The sequence below is a fragment of the Morus notabilis genome, unplaced genomic scaffold (genome assembly GCF_000414095.1).
Source record: "Morus notabilis unplaced genomic scaffold, ASM41409v2 Scaffold1026, whole genome shotgun sequence".
NCBI lineage: Eukaryota > Viridiplantae > Streptophyta > Magnoliopsida > Rosales > Moraceae > Morus > Morus notabilis.
In genome coordinates this window covers 143,780-155,718 of record NW_010359148.1, presented here as the reverse complement: position 1 = coordinate 155,718, position 11,939 = coordinate 143,780, and the positions used below count along the sequence as shown (strand labels likewise).

The 11,939-nt window shown below is 34.8% G+C and overlaps 1 protein-coding gene across 1 annotated transcript; it reads left to right on the top strand.

The window, feature by feature from the left end:
- Positions 1 to 3,610: 3,610 nt before the first annotated feature.
- On the top strand, positions 3,611 to 10,762 carry LOC21389786. Its single transcript, XM_024162776.1, has 11 exons — positions 3,611 to 4,150; positions 4,504 to 4,559; positions 4,910 to 5,050; positions 5,201 to 5,249; positions 5,334 to 5,386; positions 5,660 to 6,351; positions 7,041 to 7,084; positions 8,536 to 8,581; positions 9,177 to 9,225; positions 9,640 to 9,768; positions 10,484 to 10,762. The coding sequence occupies exons 1-11, from the start codon at positions 3,965 to 3,967 to the stop codon at positions 10,605 to 10,607; spliced, it is 1,569 nt and encodes a 522-aa protein (XP_024018544.1). The 5' UTR covers positions 3,611 to 3,964; the 3' UTR covers positions 10,608 to 10,762.
- Positions 10,763 to 11,939: the final 1,177 nt, after the last annotated feature.

Here is an 11,939-nt window from a genome sequence, read left to right as displayed (position 1 = left end):
TATTTAATATATTTAATATATTATTTATTTAATATATTTAATAATGTTATTTATTTAATATATTATTACATGTTTTCAAAAATTAAACCACCAAACGCAGTTTCAGTTTTTTTTAAAACTGAAATCAATCTCTAAATAAAACTACCAAACGCATTTTTAGAAATAATTCAAAAATGAAACTAAAAACGTTTTCATTTTCATTTTCGTACAGAAAACAAAAACGTTTTGGAATCAATTCCAAACGCACCCAATATTTTCTCTTTTAAGGCCGACTTGGCCTAATTAAGAAGACGTTTAGTTGGAGGATTCAAATCATGTGATTCGAATCATTTTCGATTTACGTGAATTTTTTGTGAGAGGAAATACTGTAGTGAACCACGAATCATGATTCGAATCAGGGAACGAATCCCTCTACCAAACATCCTCTAAAATAGTAGGTCAGACGGTCTAATCTTGTAGTTGTACGACATGGTTAATTTATGTTAAAATTAATTTTAAATTTGATCCATAAATGGTAGGGGAGTTCATGGGTTGGGTTGGTGCGGGGTAGAATTTTTTTTCCCCGCCCCAAAGGGTGCGGGTTGCACATATTTGGCCCCAACGATGTTAAAAAAATTTCACAACCCAACGATGCTCGGGTTGGGTTGGGGCGGTGCGGGGTAGGTTTCAACATTCAAAAAATGAAAGACTTAAAGTTCAATATAGTATTCAAACTTCATCATTAAATAGAAATAGCAACCATCTTTATCAGTCCATCTAACATCAAACATGAAGCAAAGTAGTCCATCCAACATCAAATACAAAGCAAACATAAATTAGTCTAGATCCAGAAGTTTGGGTGTTGTTGCTTGATGATGACAAGAAGTTGTCCATCCTAAACAAAAAAATAGACAATGCTTAAAACATTGATTAATACGCTAAACAGACAATGCTTAAATCAAACATTCATTAATACGCTAAATACCATACACTTTGTGCGTATGATTGGATTCAAATCATTTTTTTTTCTTAGTTGAGGAACATAACCTATGCTCGAATGCTTAAAACATAACCTATGCTCGAAGGTAATCTGGTGCTATATAACATAACCTATGCTCGTAGGATCTTCAATAACATAATCTCGAATGTACAATTAAAACAAATCAAATGTACATAATCTCGAATAAACTAACCTTCAAAGTCTAAGGTCTGGAAGAAATAGGGATCGACCAGCCACTCTTCCCGAACCGATCAACCACTAGCTTCTACCAATCCGCCGGTATTCTCAACCAGCCACTCTTCAACCAGCTAACCAACCACTCTTCAAGTCGATCACGAACCGAGAAACATCAAAGGAGAAATCAAATTTCCAATCCAAACAAACACTAAAAAAAAAAAATAGAGATGCAAAAGAAGTGAGAGAGAGAGAGAGGTTTCGTTACCTCCGGCTCCGACTCCGAGATGAGACACGAGAGGGGCTCAGGGGTGACTGAGACTGAAGGCCTGAGGGGAGTTGTGAGACTAAATGCCTGAAGGGAGAGGGGCGGCGCCGGCCGAGACACGAGAGACTAGAGAGGCCGAGAGGGAACTGGGAACGGGGAAGAGACGAGAATGAGAGAGTAATGCGGTTTGCCTAATTACCTTGCCTGCCCTAGCCCCTAATGCGGTAATGAATGGGCCGAAGGCCTGCTGGGCTGGGTGAGTAATGCTGGGCCTGAGAAAGCGCGGGCTGGAAGTAAACTTAATGGGCCAAACTAATCCTGGGGCTGTGTTGTGCGGGTTGGGTTGGGGGTTGTGGGTTGTTATGCGCCCAACTCACAATCCGCCCCAAACACTTCGGGTTGGAAGTATAATGGGCCGAAAATTAAAAAATAATACTGCGGGTTATTTTTTTCGGGTTGAGTTGGGGCGGTACGGGGTGGGTTTACGGGTAGTTCGGATCTATGAACACCCCTAATAAATGGTACGGGTTATCTCATTTTATCTTCTATTATTCAAAAAGGACAAAACTCGCCCTCTAACTTATTATAAGTTACAATTTTGATTCTTTCGTCAAGGATTGAGTGGATCACAATTTTGAAGGAGAAGCGAAAGTGGTTGTGTTCTAATTGAGAAGTACAGTTCGTAAAAGATTGAGTGGATCTTGCCGTGCGAGATTTTCAGTACTACTCTTTTAACTAGATAAGTCGGGTCAACAACAATATCCTCACTCAAAAGTTGAATCAATCTGGTTTGTCAAGGAATGTTGTTTGTGTTCCATACTTCCCATTCAATTTATTTTCTTTCTATCTTGAACTAACCAGGTTTGGCTGGATGCCTCTATTTAGGCAACCTCCTTTTTGTCTCCTTTCTTGGGTTGCCTTAATCTCTCTACTCCCACTTTGTTCTGTCACTCTCAAGTTACTGAAAAAAACTCCAGGACGATCTTCATCTTCAAAGCAAGTCCCAGTGCAAGAACAATACCCAGGACAAGAAGACTCGCAAACCCAAAATCAACCACGAACATGAATTTGGTTTACAGGCTATGATGATCAAAATACCACCACCAGAAGGATTTTTCTTAACAAAATAATAAAAAAAATAAATAAAGCTAAAAATTATAACCTAGAATAGACCTGTATAATCCTAACCCACCCATATTGAACCCATGCCGTCACGAATAGAGCCGTCGTCCCCAGCCAACGGAGTCCATAGCTAGCCGCCGTGTTGGGCTCAGAAATCGCGACCGTCATCCCCGCCGTCACCGTCGCCGTCGGTTGCAACCGTCCTATCGAGCCCATAACTCTGGCTATCGAATTCGTCCCCCGATTTTCCAGAACAAAACAAAAGGAATCAAAATCAAATTAGCTGAACATGGAATTCATTATAGAGTTTCTGGTTCTTGAACAAGATCAACAAGATCTTAGAGAGAGAGATCAGAGAGAGTTGCTATGGGTTTGTTAATTGTGAGAAAATCGGGAAACAAGGCCCAAGGGAAAGAATTTTTTTATTTTATTTATCTTTTAGTAATCAGATTATGAGTTTCTTTATTATCTTTTAATCATTAATTTTAATCATTAAAGAATCGGTCAAATGAACGGGATTTAGTCGTAGTTCACACCCAATACCTGCCCATGCCATGAAAACGCCATTTCAACGACTACATTTTTTAAATCCACAGTTGCAGAAAGTCCCTCTCGTGGCTTCTCTCCTCAGCCAAAAAAAAAAAAAAAAAAAAAGGAAGAGGTCTCTTTCATGGCTTCCATCACTTCTTCGCTGTGCTTTAGGTACTACTACGCCGCTTGCAAATATTTTATTGTCCATAGGCTTGTTTCTAACATAACATGAAAACAAAAGCTTGAACAATAATTGATATGTTCTTCAGTCAATTCTTTAGTTACTGCCCCATCAAATTTATTACGTTTCATGGGAAAGAAAAAGACAATCTGTGGCATATGGAATCTCGAAGAGAACCCCAACATCATAGATTCCCACGAAGTTAATATTATAATCCTATTGACCACTGCCCATCATCTGTTTGTAATATTTCTTAAATATATATAAAATACGCATAACTGGTGACGTATAATCTTAGTATATATGGCTTTTTTCTCAATTTTTATTTTTTATTTTGGAGGTTTTCGTTGTTTTGTTGATTGTTGGGGTTGAAGTTTGCTTGTGGGCACAGTCACATGGTGTTTGTACTGTTGAGACACGGTTTGGCTTAAAGTCAAGTGAATTGCGAAAGGTCTGTATTTTAAGTTGATTCTTGATTGAGCGGAAATCCGCCATCTTTTTCTGGGTAGGAGGAGGAAAGTTGTGTTTCTGTTTCGGGTCAGAGTTATTGGAGAAAGTATTTTAATTTATAGTTCGCTTACTAAATTGGAGTTTTAGTTCTTGTTGGTATTAATGATTCTTTTGTAAATTCGGAGCTTGTGAGCTGGATTAAAGGTCCTTCCGATCTCCGGTGATCATAAGCAGTGAAGGGGAGAGGAGTTCACTGGAGATGGAAGGAAGAGGGCTTTCGGACTTGTATAGGAACACCAGTGAGGAATTATTTCTGAGATCTTATATGGAGAGCTCAGTGGGAATGTCTATAACACCTATGGACATGATGGGATTTAAGAATCTTTCACAAAACTTTCGTACGGACAGCGAGGAGCTTTTCAGAAGCTGGCTAACAGATGGAGAGGCAAGCGTCCATTTCGTCCTTGTTGATTGACTTTTTATCTTTAAAATCAAAATGATCGATGTTCATCTCTCTGGGTAACAGTCTTCTGCGGTACCAAAAATAAAGTGTAAAAAAAGTATTTATTACAGCCAATTCTCTGCCTTTTGTGTTCTGCTTTCCTCTGTAGATTAGGAGAGAACCACAGAATTATGGTATTTTGATTATATTTATCAAAACTTATTACATATAGGGTTCTTTAAGAAAACTGGTTTACTTGCATACCTCATGTTCTTTTTGAGTTGTCTGACATCACTCGCTCTTTCATTTCTTCTTGATCATACTTTTTTCTCTACCTCATGTATATCTGCTTCCAGAATAATTGCTTCAACCCACCAAGTATGGTGCACCGAACTCGACAAGGATCACGGAGGTTAGTAGATTCAAGTTCTTACAGACTTATGGATTCTTCAAACACTAATAGTTGGTGCTAATCTTACCTATGTATGTTAGAAGAACCGGTGGCACTAACAGCAGCGCTGCTGCAATATCAACAATGATTTTCATAATTTTTAAATGAAATTAATAATGGGCATGTCAAATGTGCTTAAGTTTTGTCCTTATTAAGGAAAGAACTAGTCATCTTCTGTTTGAGTAATTGTTAGAGGAAATTCCGCTGAAATCTTGTCGTTTAGATACTTCTACTACTGCGTTTCTGCTACTAGTAATTCTTTCATAAAATTCCTTGGCTAACTAGATTTTCTAAGCAAATGACGTGTGCAGGATATCCACAGAAATAACCAATTTGAATGGTCAGCAACATGTTGGTATACTTCAGAAGAAAAGAAGCAATGACAATTTATTCCCACAAAATAATGCCGTGACTGATGATATCACAGGCAATGCCAATCATCACTCAATCAGGTGTTTACTGCTTTCTTCTAGTAAACTATCTTGTAATATGCGCATTTAAACACACATTTACACATTTATTTTGTGACAGTGTTACAATGATGCTTCTTTCTTACTGTTACTATTATGTTTTTTGAGCTAGGTCGTTCTTAATGTTTTCAGGAATGCAGTTGAAAAGGGATTGCAAGCTAGTGAGTTATGTCTGGCTAAGGTTTGTCTAGATTGATAACCTTCATGACTCAGTTTAGTAAATCTATATCATTGTTTCTTTTTCTCACACTTCACTTTTGTGTAGGCATGGTTTCATAGTACTCAACCGATGACAAGAAGCCGATCCTCTGAGTTGCGGTATCAATACTTTTTCATGCACACTTATTAGTAAATAACTGTAGAAATCAACAATAGTTTGTCATGGAATGCTATAGAATCCAAAAGGAGCAATTTCGTGTTCTAATCTAATGAAATTATTTGGCAATGTAAACTTTTTTTTTTTCAATTGTTTCTGCTAGTTAGTACTTATCCCTGAAATCATATGGACATGATGTTGTCCATCATTTTCTTTTCAATTCAATTAAAATCTCCATGTACAGAGGAGTTCATTTAAGTACACATTGGTTGCAGGAGGAAGTATGCCACCATGCAAACAGCTCAAACAACACTAGGTTTGGAAGGCATTCACAACACTTCTATGCGTGGCATCTGTACAACGAATCAAGATTATCCATATCCAAATGGATTTAATGGTCCCGTGAGTGAGATGCCCAGACAAATGGATACATTCATGTCACCGTCGAATTCTTCCTCCTCGACTTTTAACACCAAACCAATTGCTGAGATGGATAAAGTGTCCTCTCTTGTAAGTATGCTAAAAGGAACATTGGAGCGCAAGAAGCTTAACAACCAGACTGAAAAAGAAGTTCTAGAACATAACAGCTATAATGGGGTTTTTCCCGCTCAAGAAGTTATGGTTAGTGCCAACTTCATTCAAGGACAAAGGAACCAGATTCATGAAAGGCCTTTAACTTTTCATGAAGTATCCCCTATGCAAGTTAAGGATGGTGGAGTTATGCAAATGATTGATGGATCAATGGAGCTTGAACTGGATGGTTTTGTGAATTCGACAAACCCAATTCAATTAAGTAGAGTTTCCCAAGAACCTTCCCAAAGTGAATCCTCTGCAGCTGCACCAGTTCTTTCATCCGGCTTTGACGCATGTGACGGTCCCAGCAACTCCAGTCAAGCTATAAGTGTTTCTGAAAGCTCAAGGAAACAATCTAGAAATAGGAGTTCGGAAAATGGCTCTAGAGCTAAAGGTATTAGTTGACATAAAAAGATATCCCAAGTAGTCTTCTTGAATAGCTACTCCTTACCTTTGAACTTGTTATTTACTCGCTTTTAGAAGCTTAAGTGCTCATCGTACATGAGTTCCTTTTATAGAGAGCATTGTTTTTGTCTATCTGAAACTCGAATGTGTTAGTTCAATCATATCTATGTCCATTTGGAATAAGTCTGAAAATATGAGTATATGGAAACATTCTGATAGTTAATTTCACTGTTTGAAGTTTTATCTTGATACATATTCACACTTGAAAAGTATATTATGAGCAAAACAAGTTAAAAATGGATTCACTTAGACATTTCTGTCCAGATTATAAGATTAATATCCTAATTTAATTGTAAATATGTAGGCAACATTCTAAGTCCCCTAGAAATATATAGTTGTTACATTACATTTGACATAAAGAATTAGATCTCTCGAAAACGTCAAAGTACTGTACTGTTCAGATTCTTTCCATTGGTTGCACCGTTCAGGAATTATACATGCTATATATGAGGCCAAAAAATATTGGTCATATGAATGACTCTAAACATTCATAAACTTAGCACCCAAATAATGTCACACATCTCAAAAGACGGACTTTTCTTTTCTCATTTGTATTTTGTGAAAGCATAAAACTAGTTTTCTTCTATAGACTAAAAGTTTCTTCTCGTTGAACTGCAGATATCAGAGAACGGATTATTGGCAATATGAAAGATGATCGAAAGGTACACTTTGATCAAAGATAATGACTATAGTATTTTAAGAGACTTGGTGCCTGTTTGGAACCCATTTCAGTTTCATTTTTCACATTTTTCAAGGACTAAAAAATGAAAATGCTCTGAAAATTGCGTTTGGTACCGCATTGTTCGAAAAACAAAAATAAAAATGTTTTCTTTCTTTCTCCTAAATATTCAGACATTTTGAAAACGATTACAAATCGTTTTCATTTTCCCATTTTCCTTTTCTTCGTTAAACGCGGCCAAATTCTGCGAAACGCCATGCTTCTCCATGACATTGGCGGCCCACTGGAAGAAGCAGTGGGCGAGCAGGCTGGCGTTCTCGACGATCTTCAGCGTAAGCCTGACGCCGGTGTGGTCGAGGGCGGTGTCATCAAGGGCGGCGACTGGGGTGGAGGACATGATTTTGCAGATTGTTTGGATTGGTCTAGGGTTTCGCGCTTTGGTTTTGTGGAGCTGTGTCGTTTTAGCAGAGATGGGTTTCAACGGGTTGCTTCGCGAGTTCGACGGGTTGCTTCATGACGACGACGATGATGCTGGGGTTATGCTTGGCTGGGTTAGTGAGAAGTTCATCAATTTTGGGTTGTTTATCTTCTGAGCTAATCTGCACTTGAGAAGTCTAATGAGAGTAGATTTTTTTCTTTTTTTTTTTTTTTTTCGCGTTCGGGTTGTTTTGGGTTCGTGAGAAGTTCATCAATTTGGGCTGAAGCCTTGAACAGTTGAAGTGAAGGAAAGGAAACCTTGAATAGTATTTAAAATATTTATTACATGTTTTTAAAAATGCAAGCATTTGCATGTCTTATAAATGTAGTTTCAAGCCAAAGATATGACTATGATTTCTCTGTGCTAGTTCATTAGAAAAATGTTTTAGAGACTTTATTTATTTTTGTTTTATATCTTTCCTCCTATGATTTCAAAGAAAACAGTTAGACAAGAGACTTAGTTGAGAATATATCTAAAAATATGTGTCGTGTGTTTATATGATTAAATATGAGATTTGTATGTATGACAGTAATATAAGTTAAGATTATTCACTAAGTAAATTTTTTTTTTTACTAATTATTCACTAAATTATCTTATTTTAAATTATTTACTATTTATTTATAATATAATTTCAATTATTATATTAATTATTAGTATTTTTATTTAAAATTTAATTATTATTTATTTAATATATTATTATTTTAAATAATATTCGTGTTTTCAAAAATTAAACTATTAAACATGTTTTCAGTTTTTTTAAAAATTAAAATTAATCTTTAAATAAAATTACCAAACATATTTTTAAAAATAATTCCAAAATAAAAATAAAAATATTTTTATTTTATTTTTATATAAAAAATAAAATTATTTTAAAATGAATTTCAAACTCACCTTTAAAAAGATATATTAATTCAGTTTCAACTTTCCTGCATTCTTTACCCGGATATCTTTCACAGAGGGGGAATCTACACCGACATGGATCCGTGACTTCGGCTATTTCAGGTAAGTAAGCATGATTATGAGTTTCAGCTTGAAATTTCTAAATCTGTTGAGTGCTTTCTTGATTAAATTTCAAAGTCTAATGTACTTCAGTTCATGGAAAACTTTATTCAAATCTCTGTCCAAGAAGCACAGTATGATACTGAAATGTCCGTTTTGGACACTTCCTTTCGAAAGAATATCATTTTTCTCTTTAGTTTATGTCCAGTTTTTGTAGGGTAAATGGGTGATTTATCCCTATACATCACTGATCTAGTTGATTTGTTACAAATAAATTGGTGATTTACTTGCATTGCGTAAACCTATGTACCGTTAGTAAATCAATACCTTGCTGAAATACGGACATAAATTGAAGGAAGTAGATCCAAAAATATTGGCCAGTCATGCAGATATCCTGAGAAAAAAAAATGAAAACACTAAAAACTTTTGGCATTATCGACATTGTTTGTATGCAAATTGAGTTAAGATACATGATTCATATTCCATGCAAGTGAAAACTTCTCAAATTTTCATATGACAAGCACGTCTTGACATTAAGAGGACATAATGTATAGTTGCATTTACAACATTCATTCTTATAAAAAAAACAATCTTGCAGTTGACAAGGAGGACGCAACAAAAAAGCGTAGGGTGGAGAGATCACGAAAGTATGTTACTGCTAGTCTTTAGAACTTCAGAATCTTTTTCCTTTTTCTTCTCTGTATTTATGGAGATTGATTGATTTAAGCGTTCACTATGTGTATTAAGTATGTAATTTTTGGATTTAGATTCCTACATTGGAACCAAAAAAATATACCTCTCTCTTGTAATATGGTGCATATTTTTATACAAGTTCATTTAAAAGTGCAAAAACTGTACACACCACTGTCTGGAAAAATTCAAGAATTTTTAACAATTTACTTCGTTCCAGTGAAAAGAAAATTTGAAAAATAACTAATTCAACATTTCTAGGCAATGTGGAATGAAGAAAGACAGAATATAAAGGCTGTACTCTGATGTTTTAAGCTGGAAAGATCTTATTGATATCGGATTCTTCTTCTTTTGTGTGTGTGTGTGTGTAGAATGGCAGAAGCAAAGGAAAGAAATTCAACTCCAGCAATTCCGTCCGATATGCAATCTGTCTTGAAGCGGTGTGAAATTCTTGAGAAGGAAGTTCGATCGCTCAAACTTAACTTGTCCTTCATGAATAGGTAATGGTGACAATCAACTTTCTTTTACTTGAGACTCTTGGGCTTGTAAAACAGACTGACATCCATTTATATTTACCACGAAAATGACCTATGAAGTGAAGAATACAAATTTAGGATAAGCTTATTAATATATAAATTAAGACCTTGCATGAAATTTAGGTGATATAATGCTGGACCAGTGCTTTAGCTCTTGAGGAGCAAATGATTTAGCAACAATGATGTCCAAGCCTTGTATGTAGAAAGTGATCCTCATCCACTGAATGATTGTTTATTTACAGCCAATGACTGCTATATGAAGTTTTATCAGAAGAATTAAGCTGACACATGCTAAATCTTTTATGACTTTGTTGTTTCTAGTTTTGATGATTTTAAGAAACTCATAAATTTTAAATTTTTAATGAATTTTTAAGCTTTTTTTCAATCAAAAATTTAATTTTATTTGCACTTGAGGCTAGCTCAACTGGCTAAATACGCGAATGTGTGCGCGTGTCCATCAAGATTCGAATCCTGATGGTTTGATTTGTTATCAGTAAATTGGGAGCTATAGGCCCCACACCATATCCATCTATCTATATTTATATTCCGATGCGGATAGTTTGGTCTAATATCTAGCATATAATAACTTTTTGTGCCAAGAACTCGCATTCATTTCCTTCTTTATATACCAAGTTTTCTTCAAGATAAATTCATTTAACCGAGAATTATGTTGTTTTAGGAAGGATTCTGAGCAGACCAAGCAGATTGAAGAGCTTCAGAAACAGAACGAGGATTTATTGGATGAGAAAGATTGCCTTATAGAAGAGATCAAGAGGATCATGTCAGAAACTGGCAAGATATGATACTTTGAAGTTGTGAATGATTATATGCGAAGGAACCAACCAGTGTATTTAATTAATTTTACTAAATCTACTCAAATTTAACTAAAGATTGGTTCTTAATGTGTAACAATAGTTAACTTTTGCAAAACTGCTACGTTTGAAGGTGATTGATTCTCAGCATGATTCCTCTTGTAGGCTTTTAAACATGATTTTTCTTCAAGTGCTAGAAGTATTCATTGGAGCATCTTCAGAGATTTTTGTAGGTTAAAAGCACCGTTAGAAGGGTTCTTTTAAAAATACTTTGCTTGTCCAAATATGGTTGGTGCAAGTTGAAAACTAATTCCCATTACTACTAGGAGCATAAGTAGGTTTCACTTAGCAAACAGTGTCAAGAAAGAAACTGTGTGTGTTTAGAACCACTTTTGAAAACAGTTTTTACGTATTTCGAGAAGTAAAAAATGAAAATGAAAACGAAACGACGTTTGTTTAGCAAATGTTTTAAAAACGAAAACAAAAACAGTGAGAATAGTTTTTGTGAAGGAATTAGAAAACAGTTGAAAGTTATTTTCACTTTTTAGTTTTCATTTTTTGGTACTTATTAATAATATTATAATATATTAATTAATAAACACGATTTTACCTTTTTATTATACTCAAAACAATCTCTTAAAAAATCAACCAAACACAATTTCAGAATCGGTCTTAGAATGATTCTCAAAATAATCTCCTTTTTACTTATATTGAAAAAAAAAATCATTTTGAAACCAATTTCAAACGCACCCTGTAATTATTAAGTTTTGAAAGTTGTAAAAATAAACTTTTAGTTTTAAATTAATTTGAAATGCCAATGTTGTTATAACTAAATGAAAAAGATAAACATATCAACTAAAACAATCAAACGCTAAAATTTGGTGGACTCTTGTCACCAAGTATAGCATATGCTATTTAGCACCAAGAATAACATTGTGTTTTTCCTACTAAAATGTTAAAGTTTGACATTAACACACTAACGTAGCATTACATAGATGCTCAAGTTAAATAATCCGTGGAGTGGTAGCGTAACAAAAAAGAAAAAATGATAAATCTTCTTAAAATCTATTGATTTAATAAGAATACTGAAAGATAGGGCATTTATAAGCCTCTTTCGCTCACAAATATTATAAAAATAGACATAAATTACCACTTGTTGATTCTGTAGAATACTCAAAGATCATATTATCAATCATCAATAACTCCTAATAAAGTGGTAAATAAAGCTTTGAATAGGAAACCCTAAAACTTAAACCTAATCAAAATTTTATATATGTCCTCAAAGTCTTCTTAGAAAGGTTTGAGTTTATAATATATATATAT